Genomic DNA, 23,514 nt, shown 5'->3' with positions numbered 1-23,514 from the left:
AACCTTGATCGTCCATCCAAATCGGGAAGTCGTGGCTTCGGCACAACATTTTTTGTACCACAAACAAAACTGACAGGCAATTCTTATAGAAAATTCAAACGGTTTTTTTAGCTGATGACTTTTGATCCAGTCAGGTATCTTCTCAGGCATATCAAATTGAAGCAACGAAGCTTGGAGAAGAGATAAGTGAAAATGGTAAGTTAAATAAGCTCGAATAACATAAAGATAAACTTGAACTAGTTCCTGTTCTCCATTAATCTGGTTAAGTAAAAAACAGTGCGCCATAAAGTCGCTGAAACTAATTCAAAGGAGAGTACCAGAAATGATAGTTGCCCTTAAGCTCAAAATTATCTCAAACTTCTCACTCCCGGAAATAACTGAAGAAAATAACTCAGAAAAAAACTTGAATCAACTTCAACGTGAATCAAACCAATGACTAACCTTCCAGATGCTGGTTAGGTATTCAGGCTGCCACCGATGACCGAGATCATGTGACTAGGCTCAAACTAGTCACATGACCTCGCTCACCACCAGTTCCCCTCTAACTCAGTGGCAGAGCATCTTACCGTTACCTTGAGGTATTGGGTTCGACTCCATTTGGGCGGACTCAGAATTCTTCATTTATTTCGTTCCGTTTATCATATCCTCAATCTCTAGTTCCTCTTCATCTAAACCCAGAAACAATGATATTTTGTTTAATACTGAATATAGTGTTTAGAACATAAAGACCCTGCCCCCGCCCCCTCGCCCACTCCCCCCTCCCCTACAAAAAAGAAAGTTAAATGAAAGAAGCAGACCTTTTTAGTCCATTTCAATGTGCTCCTGTGGTCATCCAATCGAGCTTACCTTGCCCACGCTGGGGAAGATCAAACCTCGGCCAGCACTATATTTTTCCTGGTGACTTATTTAGATATTAATAAAAAAGAAAAACGATCGAGAGCAAAATAATCCTGCTCAAATTTCAAAGTGATTTGAGGTGTACTCAATATTATTTTAATAGATGCACACAAAAATAGGCTGTTGTCAGTGTTATCAACGCGCACTGTCACGGCCGGCTTTCACGAGGTGGCGCCTAGTAGCTGTATTTCTTTTTAAAACTTTCAGTTTTCTCCTACGTCCAGAATCTCTTTTTAGCTACTTTAATTATAAATTTACTGGCAAGGTTCCAGTGGAAGGGACTAAACAGAAATTCGTTCGAGAAAGCGCGTGTTCGAGGTAACCAGTGACAAATTACAGCGAACAGTATCCAAGGAAACGAGTCAGTTCTGTTCGAGATACTACGAAAGGTTCGAAATAGCAGGAGACGATTGTTCTTTTAAAACGTTTTGTAATGTTGCGTCCATTGCGAAACTTACCATCGGCGGGTGAAGAAAGCTACCTTTTGTCATTTTAATTTTGTAAAAAGACAACGCATTTGCCAAATTGAATACAAGCTGAACTTTCGCCACCTCGAGAGAGAGAGTCGAAACTGACTGTCAACAATAATTGAGGTTTGTACCCCGATTTGTGCTCGAGTGAGCACGAATTTTGTAAGTGGAAACTTCGGTTTTTACGAGTATCTAAAAGGTTAAAACTCGAGCAACTATGTTATATGACCCTGCAGTGATCAAAATTTGCTATCTTTCTCTGAATAAAAATTGTTTTGGTCTGTCAGAAATGATATTCTTGTCCTATGAAAACTCAATGACATTTTGACAAGGGTTGCTTATCGATTTTTCTGTCATGTCCGCTCTACCATATCTGAGACCACTAGAGATTTAAATGAAAATATTCTTTAATTGGTATCAACAAAGGAAAATTCGACAACTGTAGTAAAAGACAAATTATCTAGCCCAAGAGATAATGTTTTGTTTTGTTAATCGCCATAAATTTGCGTGTCTTTTCGTAACGAATTTCTGCTCGTGTCAACGATCGAACTGTTAAAAACTTCGAGTTGAATCAAATCCAACGAAAAACAGGGCTGAAAATATCGACTTCGTTTCCTTTGATCTTTGTAATTATCTGAGCGAGCATCACTTGTAGTCACAACAAAGAACTACTGTGTAGAAAGGCTTGTCTCTTTATTCAAATTCAAAGGAAAATTATTACGCAAGAAATTCGACCAATACCTGATTAACACATACACATCTGTAAAAATTTTACTCCGAATGTTTCTCTGTCATCAGAAGCTGTTTGCGAAATCCATCAAGTTTACTGTGTACTTTATTGTTATTTTAAGGCATTTGTTTATTAAAAATGAGGAAAATTTTCAATTTCAACTCAACAGAACACTAAGTTAAAATGAGTAATAATTTAACACTGTTTAGAATTGTTGATAAGTCGCCCCCTTCTCATAACAGATGTGTATGGCAGTCAGAACTGAACTGCTTGTTCTATCTCTGAGCTCAACGCCTCAGCGGTTAAAAGACGATTCCTTAAATCCCTACAAATATAAACGTTACTTTCAAATGGACACCATACCAGTACAAGGAGTTTTTAGAAGACATTATTTAACCGAGACGCAAAATGCGTTGGGTTGGCAAGCCTAAACAGTAAACATTGAGCAAGTTTAGTGATAACAAGTCTTTGTCAAGTCCTAACCTCTTTAAATCTCGGTATTTTTGAAAATGAAATTAATTTTCGCCAATAAATGTTGCTTTGGATAAAAGAACCCTGTTTTTAGCTTTAAATATAATTCCATGTCAATGTGACCGACCGTTCGCTTCGGAAATCACCCAGTTGCCATGTAAAATTGGGAAGATGAACCAGCAAAAGGCAATGAATCCACTTTTTTAATTCGCTCTGATAATAAAAAGCTACTACAAAGGTCTAGCTGAGAAAAAAATAAACAAAAAAAGTTGATTTCAAAACTAAATTACCAATATATGTTTATATAGGCGCGCGCGCCGGACAAGATTTTTAACTCCATAGTGTAGATACTCGGAAATTTTAATTACGTTCAGGGACAGACGAAATTTAAGTACTTGTTCGCGGCAGCGGCGATAAACTTCTTATTGCTAATGGCTATTTAATAACTACGCCTAAAATCAAAACATAAAGTAAACACATTGTCCAATGATATTCAGACAACGGACAAAGAGATCTCGGTATCTTTTGTTTAATGGCCTGCTTTTCTTGAAGCCTTTCTTCCTATCGCAAAATGCGCAAGGAAACTTGAGCTGAAGAAAAATTAAGGCATATTAAATGGTATTTCCCTAGGTATGGTTTTCGCGTGTTAAAATGCGATTTAGGAAACTCTTTGCCTGTTTCTAATCAAATTTTAGAAGAGATAGATTAGGTCGTTTTAAGGTTTTTGTTAGGTATCGGCAAATTTAATGAAAAATTTAAAATTTAATGTTGGGCTGGAGCGGTGTTTGGCGGTCGGCAATATGATAGTTCACTCCTAGCAGAACATATTCTCATTTAAACAGTCGTTGAAAACAAATGTTTTGATTTGAAAAATGGTAATTTATGATAATGTCGCTCGCCTTATTAGCTATTGAGGCAATTTCAACCAAAAGTCACGTTGTTTTGACAGTTAAATGAGGGGTTTAAGGCTCCATTCGTGTTTAAAAACAATTGACAAGTGATTGGCCAATGGCGTGCCGATAATTCCCCGTATCTCATAGTAAAAAACAAGAAGCGAATAATAGACACGTTTTTCGCTCTCTCCTCCCACGACAGGGTTAAAAAACGCGCCATTCGTTAAAAGCCACTTTCGCACGTAAGGAACAGCTGTCTGGGGCTGTTAAGACTCATTTACGCTTTGCTTTTGCTGGTCGAAGTCACAATTCTCGTTTTAACAACGGAACATTGTTGTTTTATAGTCCCAAGGTATCTACTTAAACACGGCTTTGCCACAGGTATTTAACTTACCTCCGTGAAGATCGCAAGCAAATGGGCAAATCATTAATGTTTGTTTGATCACAAAACAAAAATAATTTAAGAATTTAACTTTTGGGAACCGTTGTATTTCGCTTCTGTTGGTGCGAGTGAAGACAGAACGAATCCACAATGAGCAGTTTACTTGAAGAAAACACGACGCCAACCTCGTTACTTAACTTTGTCAGTACGGCGACAAGCAACCTTAAATTTGCCCTGGAGAAACCTGTTAAACCGAAGCGGAAAGTCAACCACAGAAAATATCTTCAGCGCCAACTTAAAGGACGAGGAGTATCTTACACAATGTCATACCAAACCTCTTGGCTAAGCAAAGAACAGTTGTTTGATCGTGTACTAAAGCCTGACGCACCGGAAAATATTGCCGCACGAGCGAAGAGGTCCTCGTCGAAAATAGCCGCAGTCGAAAAGCAAGCCGAAAACATTCAAGGGCGAGGAAACAACGCGAGGAGCGATATTCAGAAAGGGCGCGAACAACGAAAAGACAAGAAATTGGAGATTTCCAGGAGTCAAGAATTAAACGGGCGAAAGAGCAACAGCTCGACGGTTTTCACTTCACCTCCGCCACCGCTCAGAAAACGCAAGCTTCCCGAATCCTTCTGGAGCGAGCCGTCGAAACCCGCGCGACAATCACTGCAAAGCACTCGACAACCCGCCGCAAATTTGACGGCAAACGATTTTCAACGCTCAGAACTTGAAATTCTGGACTGGCTTCGCCCTGATCTCGATGATTTTATCGAGCGCTGGTCCGAGGAAAGCGAACGTGCCTCAAATAACTCCAGCAAACCTTCCAGCTTATCCGATAGCACTTCAACTGCTGATCCTTATTCACCATATTCTGAAGAATCAGACAATATCGCCGCAATGGACGAATTTTTCGAGCAGCGCGTACCATTTTCGTTCGACACGTCCGCGAGAGGAAATGCTATCAACGAACAATCTACAAGAAATATTGTTACTCATGATGTGAGCACTGCTGTAAGCTGTAATGTTCAACAGAATTACGGTCAAAGGCACTCATCCCACCCTCCAGGTTTCATTAATGGATATTTTGGGCCTTCATGGAGCACTAATCAAGCCCAAGGAAATTATTTCGACAATGGTTATACTGTTTTATCGTAAACTAAGCCAAACGTACCGATATTCAGTCGGTCAGAAACGAGGATGAATTCAACACGCTCATTTTTAATTTCCTTAAATTGCCTAGGACGTGGATTATACGTGTTTCAATTTCGTGTACACTAAACAAGTGTTTTCCTCATTTGTAAAATATTATGAAGGACATTGCCAAAAGGCAAAAAAAATTGGAATTGCAAAACTGATCCAAACATGGCTTCGGTTGTCAAATTGAACAGTTAACTTTTACGTCTGCCGTCAAATGACAAGACATTGACGCGTACAATCCTCTGTATTTACGCATTCGGAAGGAAAGTGATTTTACTATATTTCCCTTCTGAGAAATATCTTTTTATAATTTAAGGAGAACGTCTCCATTTTCCAACTGAAACTGTATCGAGAATTAACATAAATAAGAATAGAAGAAAACAATTTTTTTAAAGCGTAATTTTGTATCTTTTGACTTGACGTTTCCACCAAAAGTTTACGTTATGTTGGATAACTTAAAATTAAGCCTTCTAAAATACACTGAAAATGTGCAAAACGGCCTCTTGGTGGAATTATGGACCTTTTCTTCGACTTATCATTTGTACCATTAACTGCTATATTAAACTTAAACGACGAACAGCTTGGCTCGAGTTTTATTTTTCAAAATATTCAGGCCAGCCTGGACTGGAAAAGGCATGCGTTGTACGCGAACTTTCTGCGATATTTTGATATACAAATAAAAATGGCGTCGTGCACAAGTAGAAGGCGAAGTCTTGATCTGTCATGTGCACAGCTGCCAAAGAACAGACAAGTCTTATCAAATGGCTATCACAAATTTACCATTGCTTTTGTTGTGAGTTTTGTTCTTGCTGTAATTATTTTTCCTAGGATTTCTGTCAGTCATTCCCCGCCCGGCAGCGGTCCATGTTAATTAACACGCACGCAATTAGTGCAGAATAGAGTTTGTTTTTCGTGTAAAACTAGGTCAGTTTAACTCCAATATTTTTTTATTTCCAGTGATGCACGTATCTGCAAAGTCAAATCTTTAAACTTGTGGGCTCCAGAAGCGATAAGCTGCTTTATTCGAACAAAAGAAACCACAACAATTCTTTAAGTATACAACACCACGCCGCATGAACAAAAAAACTTCATCAATTTTTCATTAGCCAGGTTTTATTAACAAGCTCGTTTTTTCGCTTAGTGCAAGGACTCTTTTTCTGTGCATTTTAATTTAGAAAATCTAAAATATTCCTTCGCGTTCCTAGGTTGGGAATGAATGTGAATCTGAGATAATTTTGAAATTCTTCCTGGGTTTTACAACTTTTTCTTCAAATCGCCCATTTTTATGCTCAGATGAGAAAATCTCTTTCCTTAAAAGAAACAATTGCAAAAGATTTGCACTCCCAAAAGATATGAAAGCGCAAGTTCCCAGGAAGAGGCGACCTGCTCGGTTAAAAATAGACTTACCGAGTTGAAGCTTTTAAAATAATTCGACCATAGAATCAAGCTGTTTCAAACAAAACGCCTTAGTTTGTAATTGTTAAGAACAAAAACCTTTTAAATAGAAGGGAAACCCTTGAAGAAGCACCTTTGGACGGGCTTTCTTTGAGGAGAAAAATACTTTCGCAGTTTAAATGAACGCTGCGGTTTTAAATAATGTACAACGCAGGCAAGTTGAAACAAAATACTGTCAAATGTATGTAAGTCGAGCTCAAGGAGTATTTCACCAGCAACCGTAGAAAAAAGGCAACGCCTTGTAGCGCTAAGTCGAGCAACGCGTGGGTTTTAAATTAATTCTGCATCATCGTCAGCAGTTTGATGGAACTTCCGTCATTTATAAGCTGAACAAATTTTCGTGTTTTGTGTCGGACATTTCAGATCTCTGAAGACAAAACTTGGCAGGTGCAGTCACTTGTGAGAATTTAAAAGCCTGAGCGTGAAATGGAATTTCTAACAGTGTCCGCCACGAGTATTTTTGTTGACACATTTGATGTTTTCTCGCGCCTTCTTGCGGAAAAATGGATTGAACATGTTGCATTTCCGTTGTCCTTTTGTCGGTTAACATAACAAGGATTAAAACATTTTGTGATTTTTTTTCGCAAGACCATATTACTCGTTAATTATCTTCCCCGCTTTTCCCCTGTATCAATTAGGGCTTACGTTATTTCTTTAAAACAGTGCAAATTAGTAGAAGGCACGTCCTAAACATTTATTGGAAGTAAACATCGCGACGGAAGATGAAAAAACAAAACGGCCCGTGTTCCAACTTAAGGATTCGTTCTTCGACCAGTCAAACTTTTATTTACATAGCTATTGAGGGGGAAGTTGACGTTTTAACTTAGCTACAAGCCGAACGAGGTTAAAGCGAACAAAAATATCAAATATCAAACGAGATGTTAAAGACGTGTGTTAACGCCTTCGGAACATTTTTTAACAACAAAATTTCAGCAAGCAACCGCGGAGTGTAAATTACGCTCGGCAGGTGTGCGCTTTTCTGTCTTTAATTGCCTTTTTTTCTCTTAACTTTTCCTCAAACAAACAAAAGCTATCACTGTTGATTGACCTCCCAAATAAATTGATTCTTCCCGTCGTCCCTTTTTTATATTTTAAAAGACCAAAACGAAAACACCAGAAAATATTTTAATGTTGCATTTTAGATTCATGGCCAGCTTTTATTCCGTGTCGTTTTAATGTATGCCAATCACCGCAAAGCTTAGCAGTTCAATGAACAGTAATTTTATTCATGGCGGTGAGAATGAACATGACAGTGTAACGTGGAATTTCGCTTGTGTTTGATTTTATCTCTTGCACACCTTAGCTATCGAATCTTAAAATAAGAAATTTTAAAATCAATTCGAAACTTACCATGCTCTACCTTTTCCCGAAATTCTGACAAAAATTATTTCAGCAAAATATTGAAATTTAGCTCTCTCTGATCTTGCAGCTAAGTGTCAATTCTAAGCGACTATTTTACAACATAGGGCCTTTTGTTACACCCCTAATGAGTTTTCAATAATGGTCGCCATTACTTGTTTTAGAGCGATTTGTCCAAACGACATGAAATCAAACAAAGAATTACACGGATTCCTCTAATGTCGAAGGGAAGACCCTGAACATATGTCATTCTAAAACATTTAAGGAAAATTTTAGAACAGTGACAATTTGTTTAATTGGATGCCTTAGAACATTTACTATGAAAGCTGTTTAATCTGATGAAAACGATTTGAATAGCGAGGAAGAAATCTAGCGAACTACAATGCAAGGAATCTAGTGAAATGACAGTGTAGCGCTTTTAGCTTTGAAGGATAACAAAGGAATCGCTAAAATATTAGTTCAAAGACAGATGTTTCGGGGTTAAAAATACATATGTTGGCCATTTAGAAACAAAACTTATTTGTGCTTTTTCCTTTCTGCGGTCATCAGTTGAAAAGAAGTCAAAAAATTTGCTGAGAACCACAAATACATCTTCTTCACTACAAACGATGATGCTTAAGATCTTCTTTTGGCTAGCTTCACATTAGCAAGAGTGGTAAAAATTTATGCAGAATAGAAATCTTTGACATGAGTTCCAAAAAGATTAGCTTTTTTTCAAAGACGAGCATTCAAAAGCCCTCGTTGTGTTAACAAAGATGAGATTTCTCTCTCCAAGTGTTCGAAGCGCAAAACATTCTGCCCTGCATGCTAAATTAATTTGCATAAGAAAACAAAAAACTAAAATATATTGGGTACAAGCACGTGGAAGGCAGAGCAGGAAATTCATTAAAACTTGAACAAATTAAAAAACTGAAATAATAATTACAAGTTAACGAGAAAAACAAATTTGATCAACTAAGAAACTCAGGCGTTTTCTAGAAAACCGATCGCTTCGACATCAAAACAGTCAGTCAGTCAGTCAGTCAAAATTATTTACCTCTTATAAGGTTGCTTGAAGAATTTCGTTAAAGGAGAATTTTCTTCGATAATTCTGTTAGTCTCTGTTCTAATATTTGAGCTGTAGACGCAGGTGCATTTAATTAACACCACTTTGTGACCTTCCGTTGTGTAAAATGACCAAGAACAAAAGGAAAACATATCAAAAAAGAACAAAGACAATTCTGCCTCTTAGATGCGCGCGGTAACACAAATAATATACTGATAACAAAATAAATTAGAAGCGCTAGATAGTCTTTTAAGCACACAATACACCATGTCCCAGTTTTTTGTAAATGTCTCTTTTCAGCTCCGGGAAAGATAAAAACTATTGAGACCAGTAGAAAGATGTCAACACCATCTTCTGATGCAGACCAAGAGTTTCGCGGTCGAAACGTCGTGAGTGATTCAATCGTGAGGCAAACTATTTAACATAGCTGTCATCTCAAACCACGATGACTAACAACTTTCATGATGACACCTCAAAATTCGCAAAATGTTGTGAAACTACATTAAATCTTGGCTTAATGCGAAGATAAATAGGTATATGTTTAATAAAGCCATTTAAAGCTGCGCGAAGGATTTGGCATTTTAATGTTTTTCGGCACGCTTCATGAACAAGCATGTTTGGTGACCTCGTTTGTTTCACCAAAACGTTCTTCACTCTGGAAATTTTCAAATGTCTCTCATTGTATCGAATAGACTTTAGTTTTGACAATAATATCACTTTGAGAATTTGATTGGATACGCAGAGTTCAAATGGGGCGCACTGCGTCACGTGACTTATTTTGACCAATCGTGAGCAAGCAAAAATGTTTGATTGATGGTAGGTATATATAAGCTGTTTTAAACAATTCTAAGTAACATTTTCTACAACTCTACATAAATGGTCATAAATATATAAAGTGGAAATGACAAATGCGCAAGAGCACATCGTTATAAATGAAAGAGTTTTAAAATGCTAATGCACGTGCGTTTACGAAGCTCGTTCAGATCTACAACTATATTGGCGCACATCACTGCGGGCATCAATAGTATCTTTTTTCGCCTTTCATGCTGTCTGTCACATTGTCGCCTCGTTTGAACCACGCGTAATGTTGAGTTGTTTCGTGACTTTTTACAAAGAAAGAATTTTTATATGGCTTTTACGAACCTGTTGGCTTATCTAATCTGAAGATGTCTTGATAAAAGAAATGTTATTGCGGACGCGCCGGCTTTGACCGGTTCAACTGAAGCAGAAACTGCACGAAACTCAGTGATTCGAAAAGATAAAGTCCTTTTTTCTTTTTTTTTACTTTTTCTGTATACATTATCTTTTCTGTTGCATTCTTTACTTGATAATGGTGCCAAGATGACACCAAAACGTCGTTCCGTTTTTTCGCTAATTTTTATAGTCAACTTTTTTTTTTTTTACAAATAATATAAAGTCGCCATGGCGTGCGAAACGAAAATCGCTCGTGTAGTTGTTGTAGTTTAATTCTACCCTTGGTTCAATATTTCATTTTGTCTAATACGAATTAATAAAGAAATAATAATTGAACCAAGGATGACATTGAACCACAATGCCCAAGTGGCGACACGAGAAACTCGCACTTAGTCGCGAGACATTTCAACTTCTTTGAAATTCTGGCGAAATTTTTCTGCGATTTGCGATTTTCGTCAGACACTGGCGTCGCAACGCGTTGAACGCGCGCGGGTAAGATCACTTGTATAGGCGCGGAGGGTAAATTTTCCGAGGGTTATTTTATAAAGGAAAACATTGGTCCACGTTTTCATAGAGTTAATATAGACTTCTAGAAGTTTGGGAGAATTTAAACAGCAGTGGAATAACTCGCCTACTCCTGTCTCCAGAACAATTTCTCCTTTTTTCCGAAAAAACTAAACGTGTTTCCATAAATCTACGGAAACACAGGAAATGTTTTGGAGAATGAAATTTAAAGGAAATTGTTTTGTTGTTTAAATTCAATTAAGAAAGGTATTATTCAATGTCAGCAAAGCAGTAAAGACTGGACTCCAAATCAACATTGGAAAGACTGAGGCCATGAGAGTGAACAACAAGCAGCAAGATCCACTACAGCTAAACCAAGAGAACATCAAAGAAGTTGACAAGTTTGTTTACCTGGGCAGCGTCGTGAGTAAAGACGGGGGGACAGACGAAGACATCAAGTGCCGAATCAACAAAGCCAGACACGCCTTCAACACCTTGAGACCAATCTGGAGATCAACAGCCCTCTCACTCCGCAACAAGATCCGCATTTTCAACACCAACGTGAAGTCAGTCCTGCTTTATGGCTCAGAAACGTGGAGAGTGACCAAGACCAGCACCCACAAACTTCAGACTTTTACCAACAGATGCCTCAGAAACATCCTCAACATCAGATGGCCAGAGACTATCTCCAACGAACAGCTGTGGGCAACAACAAATCAGACCCCAATGGAGACTGAAATCAAGAAGAGAAAATGGAGCTGGATTGGCCATACTTTGCGGAAGCCTGAAACCAACATCACCAGACAGGCTTTAGACTGGAATCCACAGGGGAAGCGCAAAGTTGGTCGCCCGAAGCAGACCTGGCGGAGAAGCATTGAAGCCGAGACGAAGTCTACCGGAATGTCGTGGGCCGAACTGAAGAGGACGAGCCAAAACCGAGTGCGTTGGAGGAGTGTCGTTGCGGCCCTATGTTCCTCGAGGAATCCAGAGGCATAAGCAAGCATTATTCAATGTCCTTTTAATTCGTAATGGTTTTCAAAAACCAGTCTACGAATTTAAAGAAGTCACAAACTAAATTTAAACTTGAAAAATAAGACCTTTTAACAAAATGAATTCACATGCAGAAATGAGCAGAAATTGGTGCAAACGCTTGACAATGATTCATGTGAACAAAGAAAATGTTTGAGCCTGATTCGAAAAGATTCATAATGCACGAGTATTCGTACATTATTCAAAGGGCGTGCGAGGGGTGGGGGGAGGGGGGTACAGTGGCACAAAACTGATAGTTGTTTAAAATAACTATTTTTTACGGCGATGTGAGCTGCAATATCAAAGTGTATGGAAGGTGCCCCCCCCCCCCCTCCCATAGTGTTGCTGTTGTTGATGATGATGATCTTGCTGTGATTATTTATTTTTTATGCATATTTAACCAACCACATTAAACGTTGCAGCCACGACACAGTTCTATCCAACCTTTAATATATACTTCTGTGAAGTGTATTTCAAGTGAGTTCACCTTCTATGGAATACAGTCTTACTTCGGAGCATTTAAACAACAAGACATAAGTATTTTAGGAAAGAAAATATAGAAAATAACATTTATAAATATAGAAGTACCAATTGCATCTAAGTCGTAGAAACTATATTTAGTAAAAGATTTTAAAAAAACTTGTTACATCTTAAAAAACCTTAATTCTAAAAAAGGAATTTCTAGTTATAAAAATGTAAGTTCGTACACTCGATAAAAAAATCCTTTCTGAACCACGCATACACTACAAAAATTTGTGTTAAATTGTCATCACCGTTTGAGGCCAAATTCCAGGTTACTGCAAACCTAGTATCTTTAAAACATTTCTCGTTTCTCGGGAATCTTTTTCTCCGGCGGACCACACTTTTTTCTGTCAACTTCACATTGGCAATTATTGACTTTTTTCTTTTTTTGCTTGAATCATTACAATAACATTACTCCTTACATGTACTTTCGTTTTTCATAAATACATCATAAAACACGACACTAAACAAAACCGCAACTGAGAGAGACTAGGGCGCAATGTGCAGCAAAGTTGTGACCATTTCTTGTTTAGAAAAGAAAACTGTTCGCGTTCTCTAAACTACTTCGCATCATGTCGCTGGTGTTTCCAGTAGCTAAATAAACGCAAAGGCGAAGTTCAAGCCAGTTTAAAAGGGAAAATCATCCGTCATATGCTGATGTTCTCCATAGAACCTTAAATTTGGCAATTTTATTATGATGTTTTGTAGAAGACGAAAAAAGGAAAAGTGGCAAAACATAAAACGCACGTGCAGAGCCATAGCTTGGCAAGTAAAATGTTTAGGCTTGATACACTTATAGTTAATTATCCTTTCCCCTAGAGGGGCTTTTCAGGGATAATGCCGAAAAACAAATGTTTCAAATAGAACACAACATGGTTAAGAATTCCAACTGACAGTAGGCAGACCAGCTGGCTATTTACAAATGCAGCCAAGGAGTTGAACTCGGGGCTACCGAGAAACAACTCCTGATAGTGGTCAGAGCGGGCTTGAACCCGGGACCTCCGAATTACAAGTCGACCACGCTGCCTATTCCCAAATTTGTAACAAGCCATTGAGCCTCTAAAATGTGTTCGAAACGTCGTTAAGAAGGGCTGATTTTTATGTCCGAGACACTTTAAGGTGCATACATAGCGTATTACACTTGGAAACACCCGAGAAAAGGGAGTGTCCAGTGATATCAATTCTTTTAATTTTTGAAAAATATTGGATCGGTCGGGCGATGGGAAAGAAACATTTTATCATGTAAAATGCCATATTTCAGTTTTATGTTCTTGTTAACATCGTCGTGTCATATACTTCGCGAGAGTGACTATCCAATGAGATTTCAAGCTTCCAGGAAACCAACTCAATGCTACAGGTGAACTGAGTAGGTTTCCAAGGAGCAATCCTCGAACTCTGATTGGATATTCACACAATTATGCGCATAAATTAAAAGCGGTCGCAACTTTGCGCGTTGCGCTGCATTAACATCCTTTTTTGGGCAGTGTTGTGCGTTCAGCTTTTCACGTTTCACTTTCGCGATAACAAGTCAAGCTCAAAACGTCTGCACCGTTCCGTATTGGCATTGGCATTGGCATTGTTTTAGCGAGACAATTCCTAACTCCCTGCACAATAATCATTGCATTTTTAAAACGGTTCCGTTTTAACGAGCAGTAAAATCAGCAAAGATCCGTGTTTTCCAACGAAAAAAGATCAGTGTGAATGAGGCATTTTAAAACCTCTAATAACAGCCACGTGTGACTACCAAAACTATGGTCCACGAATCCTATATCGAACTAACCTGTGTATAATCAACAATTAGTTAAAATCCCCCGCTTTTTTCGCGCACGCTGCAATGACAGCTTGCTTGGAGGGTAAGATGGATTGGCATCCTTATTCTTCAAAAATGGGAAGACCGAAATTTGTGACGTCACTTGGTGCGCCATTCAAACTCTATTAACAACTTGATTGGTTCTTGAAAAAAAGCTGGAACGTTTTGATTTGGTTTCTCTCTGTAACAGATTTAGGTAAGATCACAAATATTTTCGATTTTGTCTTTCCTTGAACTTCAAACTAACTATTTCAAAGAAAAATAAAAAGAATGACAGTTTAAGAATCATGCAAAAGGTGATTAAATAATATGGTTGTAAAAATTAAAATTGGAATAACATGTGATAGACTTTGGAATTTTAGAAACAGTTAACTGAGCAAATGCACTCCAATCACCTATGCAGCCAAGCCTGATGACATCACATACCAATGCTCATTGTCCAAGATTGGTCAGTCATCACGTGATCTAAGCTTGTGACCGTGTTGCTTGTTTGGGACTGGGCACCAAGTTGAACTTGGGAATCTTTGTTGTCCTGTTTTGTTAAAAAAGTAAGAAATAAATTACCTTAGGGCTCACATTTAAACAAATTGAGTGGGTCCTTAACTTCGTGTTTTACCTTTTAGAATTACATGTAAAAATTTAAACTTGTTGCTAAACTAGTAACGATTTAAAGGGGTTACAAATGTACAAAATAATGAAAGGCTAAGATGATAACCAGGTTTTTGCAATTACGTGAAAAAAATAATCCTTTTTATCATATAGACAGGGGTGTTTTACTGGAAAATACACCACTCGTAAAATTCATACAAAACTTCATCCGGCACCTGAGTGGCATGTTTTCCATATCCTCACTAGTGAGCATATTGATGACGTCATTTCTCGCTTTTCACGGGTGTTTGTGCAAAGAGTCAGTGAAAATGGCAAGCGATAGGTTTGTCTATATAAGAAAAGGAAAATTACACGGTGGCTTGAAGATATGGATTTTATTTTCTCATGTTAAAAACAATATTTTACCACTCGAAAATAAAATTCGTATCTTCATGCTGCCCTTTAATATACTTTATGTATAAGACAAGTGCTGGACAAAGAACGTTTTGACATAGAACTGTTGATTTTTGGAATAGATTAGCACAATCTTTGAAGTTGTTTAAGAACCTTGGCACCTTTAAGCATAAAATAAGAACAACCCTTTTACATAACTTAATGAATTCACAGTTAGTATTATATATTAAAAGAATATTTCTGGATTGTGTGTCAAAACGAAAGGCCAAACAAGACAAGAGAATTCAAAGAATGTGCAAATATTTTGAATCTGTTAAAACAATTTACCTGAAGCATCTGCAGTAGAAAGTCATCCTGTATTCCTGGAGCCTGCACCCTTACTGGTAGCATCTGGTTTGGCCAGTTTCGTGGCATGACACCCTGCTTTTAAACAAAGATAACAAATTTTATGATTGCGCTCATGACCCGGAAATGGGGAGGGAGCCAGCATGGCTGAATGGTGATGCTGCTGGACTTGAATTCCAGAGGCAGGGTTCTCATTAGAAGGCGGAACCCGGGTACCAGTACCAGGATACAAAAGAGTCAGTACTTGCCTACTTTCAAACTGAACATAAAGAAATTCACTTCAAGTGTAATTTTCTGCCCAGCTACTCTCCTATAGGTGCCCCCCTACTTCAAAACTTAATGAAACCCCTGCAGAGGTGCAACTCAAGTCCTGTGCTGATCACTCGCTGGAGCTGTTCCATGGTAGTCACAAGTTTGACTCTTTGACCAGCCAGACTTGAAAAAAGCCAACAGGCCTGCCTCCCGCCAGTTGGGATTTTCAATTCGGAATTGTACAGCTTGGTAAAAAAAATATCCAACGTGGAAATTTTACAGTGAAATCTAAATATTAATTTTGCTCCAAATTAGCTCTAATTTGGCAAAGTCTCATTATCAGATTAAGAAAAAGACATTGTTCTATGTCAACGTTTTTATCTTGAGGCTTAAAGCCTATGACTTTTTCCTCACCTTAGCTAATTGAATTAGTGGAGGCCACAAAAAAGTCAGAGGATAATTCTTGAAATTTCTACCTTGTGATAACAAAATAACAACAGAGCTTGACCGTGATAATTTGTTATAAATTCTCACCAGGGAGCCCCCACTCCCAAACGCCCCAGGTTGAGATGACTTAATGGGGAAGAGGCGATTCTGGAGGCGGAAAGGAGTGGGAGCTCAGGCACAAAAGTGAGTCATCACTGCGGGGAGGCGGGTGGGGCGACAACCTGATATCTTGTGTCTGTTTTAATGGAGGGGAATAAACAGGATAAAACAGGCCTATATATTTATACTAAACTTGTAAATATTGTGATCAACCAGTTCCACAGATGCGTGGGAATTTAAATATACAGGCATTTGTGCCTGGTGGCCCCTAGTGAGAATAGTTACATGATAATCTATCTGTATCCCAATGTCTTTTTTGAAGCAATTTGGATTTCACACCAAATTTTCAGTTAGCTGTAATTTTTCCATATAAATCTCTTTAATTTTGTGCTACCTCTATTAGCTGAAGGAACCAGTGAAAAGTTAGAGAGATTTGTATGGAGAAATTACAGACTGCAACAAGGAGCTAATTTTTGTTGAGTGGACATAATTCCTTCGGTTCTCTTTCCAAATACCTCATCAAATCCCATAGTTCACAAATTCAATTTTTTGGTGATGTCACACTTTACCCCTCTATTAGTGTCAAAATACTGAAAAAGTTAAATGATATAATGGTCTGTAGCTTAATTGATTAGCACTCTAGTGTAAGGAGTTGCCCAATGAAAGAAGTAACCTGCAATCAGGCGTTCTTTTTTGGGGGGGACTGTGAAAGTGTGACAACGCGAGAGTTGGCGGTCGGGAGATCTTCGTTCACCTGACCACCAACTCTTGTGCTGCCTCACTTTTGTGCTCCCCAGAAAAAAAGAACGCCTGATCGCAAGTTGTGAAAGAGGACGTGGTCCAGGCTCACAAAGTGACATAACAATATTTATACAACACTAACTGGCTGAAATTTAAAAATTATAAATTTTATTATTAGTAACTTCCAACAGTAACAATAATTGTTTTAAAAGATTTTACCTGGCTTGTTTGTGGGACTTGCGTATACATTCCTGAAGTTGTAACCTGTCCATTAGACACTGACATTGTCTGGCTATAGTTCACCAGAGGAAAAGTCATTTGACTTTGTGAAGCCATTCCTATGCCAGCAGCAAGGTTACCTCCAGTTGTTGCTGGTGTGGATGTACAAGGTGTCGTCAAAGTTTGAAAAGATTGCCTTGAATGTTTTTCTTGGGAACTCATGTTCCCACTTGGTAGGATTGCTTTTTGAACCACTGGGTAGGCAGGTTGTAACAACCTAGTGTGAACATTTCGCATAGCCTTGGAGTTTAGACTGGGTGAAGTTACAACAGAACTAACAACCTTCCCAGGAGGGCCAAGAGAGAGGTCTTTGACAGATTCAATGCAAATTTTGGCGTAACCACCTGACTGGCTAACACCACTTAAAGCGCTTGGCTGATAACTAAACACAGAGTCAATCTTAGGAATCTGCTGAAAGGTCATGGTCAAAGGCTGAATAGGTGTCATTTGTTGTGTAGAGCCTTTAGGTACCACTGGGTTTTGTCCAAGATAAGAGTCACTGTTCGTCCACAAAGAAGGTGCAATACTAACTCCTGTATATAATGTCTTTGTCGTAAAATCTGAAGGAGCAAGTGGTTTTGAAATAGCTGTCATGTTCCCTAAAAAGTTGAGATTCTTTCCTGCTTGGACTTCCTTTGGTGCTGTAGCTTTCCCAGCACTCTTCTTACTCTGTTGAGGCTTCTTGGCAGTTTTTGTTGCTTTGGAATTTGGTTTATCAGTGACGCCACCCTTTGCTGATTCAGAAGAAGCACTAGAAGCCATCTTAGATGATGCTGATCCTTAAAAGATAACAGTACATTGTTCAGATTAGGATACAAGGCAGGGGATGTAGGACCCACCAGGAGGTCCTGTCATCTCTTTCTTCCATTTTTAATTGTATTGTGCCACTGAAGATTACAATGTTACTTGATGTTACTTAATTGTCAGGTTCATTTAAGTGACAGCTGGGAAGTGCAAAAAACATTTTTGGGTTCTAAAATAATATAAGTGCCTTAGAACTTTTTTGGGTTAGAAATATTCTGATAGACTTATTTTGGGAGGAAAGATTTTGGAAGGGACTTTTTGATACAATTTTACAGGGCAGAGAATGGACTTTTTGGGTTACGTTCTGGGCTGAATACTTGGACTTTCTTGGGGTCCACTGGTAGCCTCACAGGGCCATTTTGGCATCCAGGGGTTAGTATCTAAAGAAACTGTAGTGCTGCGTCGGTGGGGAGTGGAAACGAATGTTTGGTTTATCAACAGAGTTGAAAACTAAAGGCAAATTGGCCACCGTAAAGAGATTCAAGTGCTAATATTTCAAGCGCCAGCCCTTCAACAGAGTAAATCCATTTTGGGATGCAACAACTCAGCCATATTTGATCTCCCTGTCACTAATATACCTCTTACATATGAGGCATGAGTGATGCCACCTTGAATTACAACAACTTTTATTCTGAGTTGCCATGGTCAGCGGCATAATAACAAACTCAAGACATAAATACATAACAATACCTGAATATACCGGTGGAGAGGATCATAAGCATGTTTATATTGGCAGGGGCTTGCAAGGTTTGGAATCTACACAAAGCAGTTTCTTTTGAGGCAAGAATAACATGACAGCTAGTTCCCACATTACCTTCATCTGTATTCTCTGGGGGTTCTTGTTCTTTTTTAATTTTTCTTTCTTGAATTTCTTTGATTTTATCTTGTTTCACTTTCTGCTGGTGGGCTCTTAACACTTGGATGACTTTTTCAGATTGCAATAATTCCTTCAAAAGTTGAAACAAAATTCAAGTTACAACTGCAACAATGATTTCTTTAGTCAAAAAAAGCATGACCCTGCAAAAAGAATTCCTGCATGCAATAATGTGCTGTGCCAGAAAATTCCCACATCCTTCCCATGAATGGTTTTTGGACTTGGGTTCCAATCCCCTTGGAATATCCAATTTAGCTTCTTATTTTCTTTGAAAATCTTTGGTTTTGAGACCACGTCCCCAGCAGAATTGAACCCAGACAAGTACTCCATAACATTTTGGTGGCGATGTGCTGTGCACTTCTGCAAATACTGTCAGACATTTTACTTTCATACACATTTTCAGACCTTAGCTTCTAGAAGCGGCAGGGTGTTTTTTTTTGCAGAATGGCAAAAGAAGAATGTGGTACTTTGGGTCAAATACTCATGTATAATACGGTATTTAGGTTTAAGCACTGATCAGTGTTATTTAGGGCTAAGTACTCATATAAACCATTTCGAGTTAAGCACTGATTCTACAGACATTTAGAGCTTTCAGAAGTCAATATAGCAGGCACTTGAAAATTACAGGACTTGTACAGGTATTTGGCAAAAATCCACTTTTGCTCCATAACAAAACACTGCATTTTTATCTGTGATTTTTTTTATTAATGCCTCCTTGATAAACTCAGTTTCAGTTAATGCCCTGGGGCATTTATCATTACCCCACCCCAAAGAAATTCTCAGGAATCTTTACCAGTCGTTTTTGAGCCAAAACTTGCTGCAGCATACTGGCATACTTTTGTTCCATAAGGCACTTCTCCTCTGCAAGCTGATTCTCAATAGATTCACTTGGCATTTCCTAAATAAATGATATTTAAACCATTCAGTTAAATACGCTGACATTTTGCGTACCACTTTTCGAAGATTCAAGAAGGCGTGACACAGGAGCAGTGAAATTGCTCACCTTTTGCCAACATCACGCAAGTGCAAATCCAAAGCAGGGCAGAATGACTATGTCGTTATTTCTTCTCCTTTCCCTAAGATTTTTACTTTGAGTGTTTGTGCCATGTGCCCCATTATAAAACGTTTTGTTTCGTGTCAGTATCTTTCTCGTAAAGTTAGTTAAAGTCAGATATAAAATAATAAATAATTTGAAGTGTGCTAGAGTCTGGATCATACACACATAACATTTCGCAATCAGATGTTGTTTACTGCAAAAGGAGTTTGCAGACATTTTTGGGGTTTTGTTCAAAGCAGGCCTGTGGCGCAGTGGCCGTCAGTCCGACATGCACTTCACAGCCAATGGCAAGACAGCATGCAGCCCAGTCCAATTAATTATTTGGAGCATTGCATTAATGGTTATAAAACTCACCACTATGAAGATTACCGACAATAAACCACTCTTGTTTAACAAGAGCATAAGTCTTGTTTGTGTCCAGTGATTGGGGAAATACTTTTATATAAAAGGCAATTTAATCATCCAAAAACAAAACAGGAGTAAAAATAATTGTCATTAAATGCCAGTAAAACACACATAAATGCATTTTTCCAGAAATGCTGAAATCATTGTTAAGCCCCATCTGGTGCTGAAATTATTCTACTTAATGCATTTATGGCAGATGTGAAGACAAGTGATTTTAATTCTCAATTGGCAACGAAGTAATCTTATCTATGATAATTATTTTAATGACAAAGTCAACGAAAGCGACACATATGCCCAAGCTAGCGATTATCGCCAGAAAAATCAAATGCATCAATCATTTATTAAGTTTGTAATCAAGGCGATTCTCGATTTCTGAAAACTAAACGCAGCAAGACTCAAACAAATAAACGCGATTAAAATCCTGCTTTAGGTTAAATTTCAAACCATAGCAGATATTAAAGATGGATGGATATTATTTCAGCATTCCAAGATCTGAAGCTCAAGATCTTGCTTAAACAAACGAGAAAGCGATATAAATGCCTTTTAAACCCGTTAAATACCGCCTTTGACTTGAAAGGATAAAATGCTTACGAATGTCAAAACAATAGCAAAGGCAAAATGGAAATGTCCTTGACAAAGACATGTGACTTGTGTCGAAGATGACGCGCAATGGGATGAAAAATATGCCTTTTTATCGAAATAAATTTCCCCACAAGAGAAGCACACTTCACAATTGATAGTTTAAAAGAGTCTTGTTCAATGTCTCTATACTTACATCAGGGCCGTGAGCCTTGCGTTTCTTTTTCTTGTTGTAATTCTCCTTGTATTTATTATTACGATGCTTGCGACACAAAGCAGTTCTTGAACCAACCGTAATCTCATGGCATCCTTCAATTTGGCATTTTTTGGAGGTTTTCCGCGATGGATCAAGCACCGTACTTTCCATACGTCAACAGTGGCTCTGGATTCCGTGAAATCTGTTGATCTTTAAGTGTTTTGCAAGCACAATTTTTAACACGTGGTGCGAATGAATGAGAAAATCCTGGCCATAACGCTACACTCTCGGAGCAGCGCTTACTTGTGCCGGCGATAAAAAAAAGCGTTAAAACTCGAACGAACGCCAAAAAAGTCTTTAAATCTTCGAAGCTAATTACCCGATTTAAGAAACACAAAATATATCCTATTTGCACGGGAAAGGCTTGAGATTTTCGAGCTAGCACTCAACAAAAGAGCTGAACTTTTTCATGCAAATGAATGAATGAAATTGCCTCGTTTCAAACAAAACATTTTGATTAGTTCGAAGACTTTTTGTTGATTTTTCTTGTGAAATTCCTTCTGCATGCGAAATGTCCTCTATTCGGTCGCACCCAAGATTGAAAAGCCGAAAAGAAAGGTATAAAACGGCAAATGACAGGAAAAATAGATGATTTTTTCAACACTGCGCGCGATCGCTCTGATCATTTCCCGCTAAAATGACAACAAATAAAACGGAAGTGAAAGTAACCCTGGGAACGAGGCTGGTGATAACGCTTCCGGTCTGTGCGATACCAAAGGAATCCCCCGTGAACCGATTAGATTTTCCGCAGCAATTTTTAATTTTCTTTCGTTTTCTTTGTACGGCCTTCTCGCAGCAATACCCTCCTTTCGAGTGTAAGTGCGTTTTCGTGAAGCATTTCTAATTCCGGTTTGAAAGTTCCATAATTAGATTACACCAAAATTTTTGTGTCATTAAAAGAATATGATATGACTGCAAACATAATTTTGCAGTTACGAATTATCGTTAACGCCCAGGCCAAAATTTGTATACTGCTCCAAAATGGAAAGAAATTTTTTTATGTGTCTGAAGTAAAGACGGGAAAAATATTCTCACAAGTGAGTCACATGTTTTATATATCGCCCACGCGAAATTATTTGCCTTTTGTGAAATCTGACACACCCATATGATTAACCCTTGGACACTCGAAAGCGCCCAGAAATTTTATTTTGTAAGGCAGCATATCAAGACACAGCCAACATCACATGATACTCATTAACGTTCTAAACAAGGAGTGGCTTTCACTTGAGTCGACACACATCAAGGTCTATCAAAAAGTATCTACTAGACTGGTTAGAAGAACCAATGTATACTGTAATAAACATTTTCACCGGAAAGTACAACTCCGTTTGAATCAGGAGTGATCAAATTCACGGGTTTCTTCAACAGTCTTAAAATTCAGAACCACCGGCCTTGTACAGTTTTAACAGTAAACAGAACCAAAGAAAAGATTTGCTTTGTCAGGCTTTGTGGCTTTAGTTAATGCACGGTTCCGGACAAAGGTAAAATAATCACTTTGCAAACGCCTTCAATTGACAGGGTCAAACAACAACGACGAGGAAGAGGGAAGGAAAATACAGTCAGTATTAAAATAGCGTTTTTCATCATTGCATAACAATTCATGGAATGTTTTCCCCTTCTTGGCTTAACGGGGCTCTGACAGCTATCGATGGTAGGAGTTAGGGATGAGGGGGGGGGGGGGGGTGGGTGCATGAAATATACTGAAGCAACTGCAAACACTCATATAGAATTTCATAGCCAGTCAAAGTTTAGAGAATGGATTTCGAAACAAGACATCGTAATTTTAGGAATAATTGCTTCATGCATGGGTCCGTTTGGGGGAAACAGTTCATGTGCGACTTAAACAGTACCTTTCGATAAACTCTCTCTCCATTCAATTCAACTCAATTAAATTCAATTAAATTCAATTATTTCTCTCTACCTTTCTTTCTTTCATTCATTTTTTTAAGACTTTCGAAGCTATGATGTCACTGATGTGAGAATACACTCCCAATAGTGTTAAACCGGAAGCATCGAATGCGGACCTGGGCTTTCGAACCATAACGTAAGAGATTTATCAGGCTAATGGAAAATTGCTGCACCTTTTCCAGTATGACGTCATACTTGCTGAGACCAAGTCTTTCAAGTCTTTCATGCGCATAGCACGGGAAGCTAACACATGCAGTGCTTAGTTAACAAGACTTTATTTTGGGGCGTTCATCGCTTTAGTGAGGTTAACAACATGAAGCTACTAGAGAACACAGAATGTACCAAATATAGAACTATTCATAAGCGTCTATTTTGAATTGATCACGAAAGAGTACAACGTTTAAAATGACTGTTTCATTAATTTCGCATCACTGCGTTCAACTCCATATTCCTTAAATCATCGAGAAACTGACCATAGTTCAAACTGTACGATCAGAGAGATAAT

At 38.3% G+C, this 23,514-nt stretch overlaps 2 protein-coding genes across 3 annotated transcripts; one reads left to right on the top strand and one right to left on the bottom strand.

Moving 5' to 3' along the window:
- Positions 1–3,634: 3,634 nt before the first annotated feature.
- Positions 3,635–5,622, top strand: LOC146471831 (uncharacterized). The gene has a single exon (XM_085120840.1). The coding sequence runs from the start codon at positions 3,994–3,996 to the stop codon at positions 4,999–5,001; it is 1,008 nt and encodes a 335-aa protein (XP_084976966.1). The 5' UTR covers positions 3,635–3,993; the 3' UTR covers positions 5,002–5,622.
- Positions 5,623–12,059: 6,437 nt separating this feature from the next.
- Positions 12,060–21,828, bottom strand: LOC146471830 (uncharacterized). 2 transcript variants are annotated; one of them, XM_085120398.1, is made up of 6 exons: positions 21,042–21,828; positions 19,598–19,702; positions 18,745–18,877; positions 17,067–17,905; positions 15,291–15,383; positions 12,060–14,493 (listed from the first exon to the last, which is right to left on the bottom strand). In XM_085120398.1, exons 1-6 carry the CDS (start codon positions 21,210–21,212, stop codon positions 14,380–14,382), a joined length of 1,455 nt encoding a protein of 484 aa, XP_084976524.1. In that variant the 5' UTR covers positions 21,213–21,828; the 3' UTR covers positions 12,060–14,379. The 2 variants fall into 2 exon arrangements, with proteins under 2 accessions (XP_084976524.1, XP_084976523.1); XM_085120397.1 differs by having other exon boundaries at positions 15,291–15,386; positions 21,042–21,824.
- Positions 21,829–23,514: the final 1,686 nt, after the last annotated feature.

This window comes from Pavona decussata, unplaced genomic scaffold, assembly GCF_977016875.1.
Source record: "Pavona decussata unplaced genomic scaffold, jaPavDecu1.1 SCAFFOLD_102, whole genome shotgun sequence".
NCBI classification, from domain to species: domain Eukaryota; kingdom Metazoa; phylum Cnidaria; class Anthozoa; order Scleractinia; family Agariciidae; genus Pavona; species Pavona decussata.
This window is presented reverse-complemented; position numbering and strand designations above follow the sequence as displayed.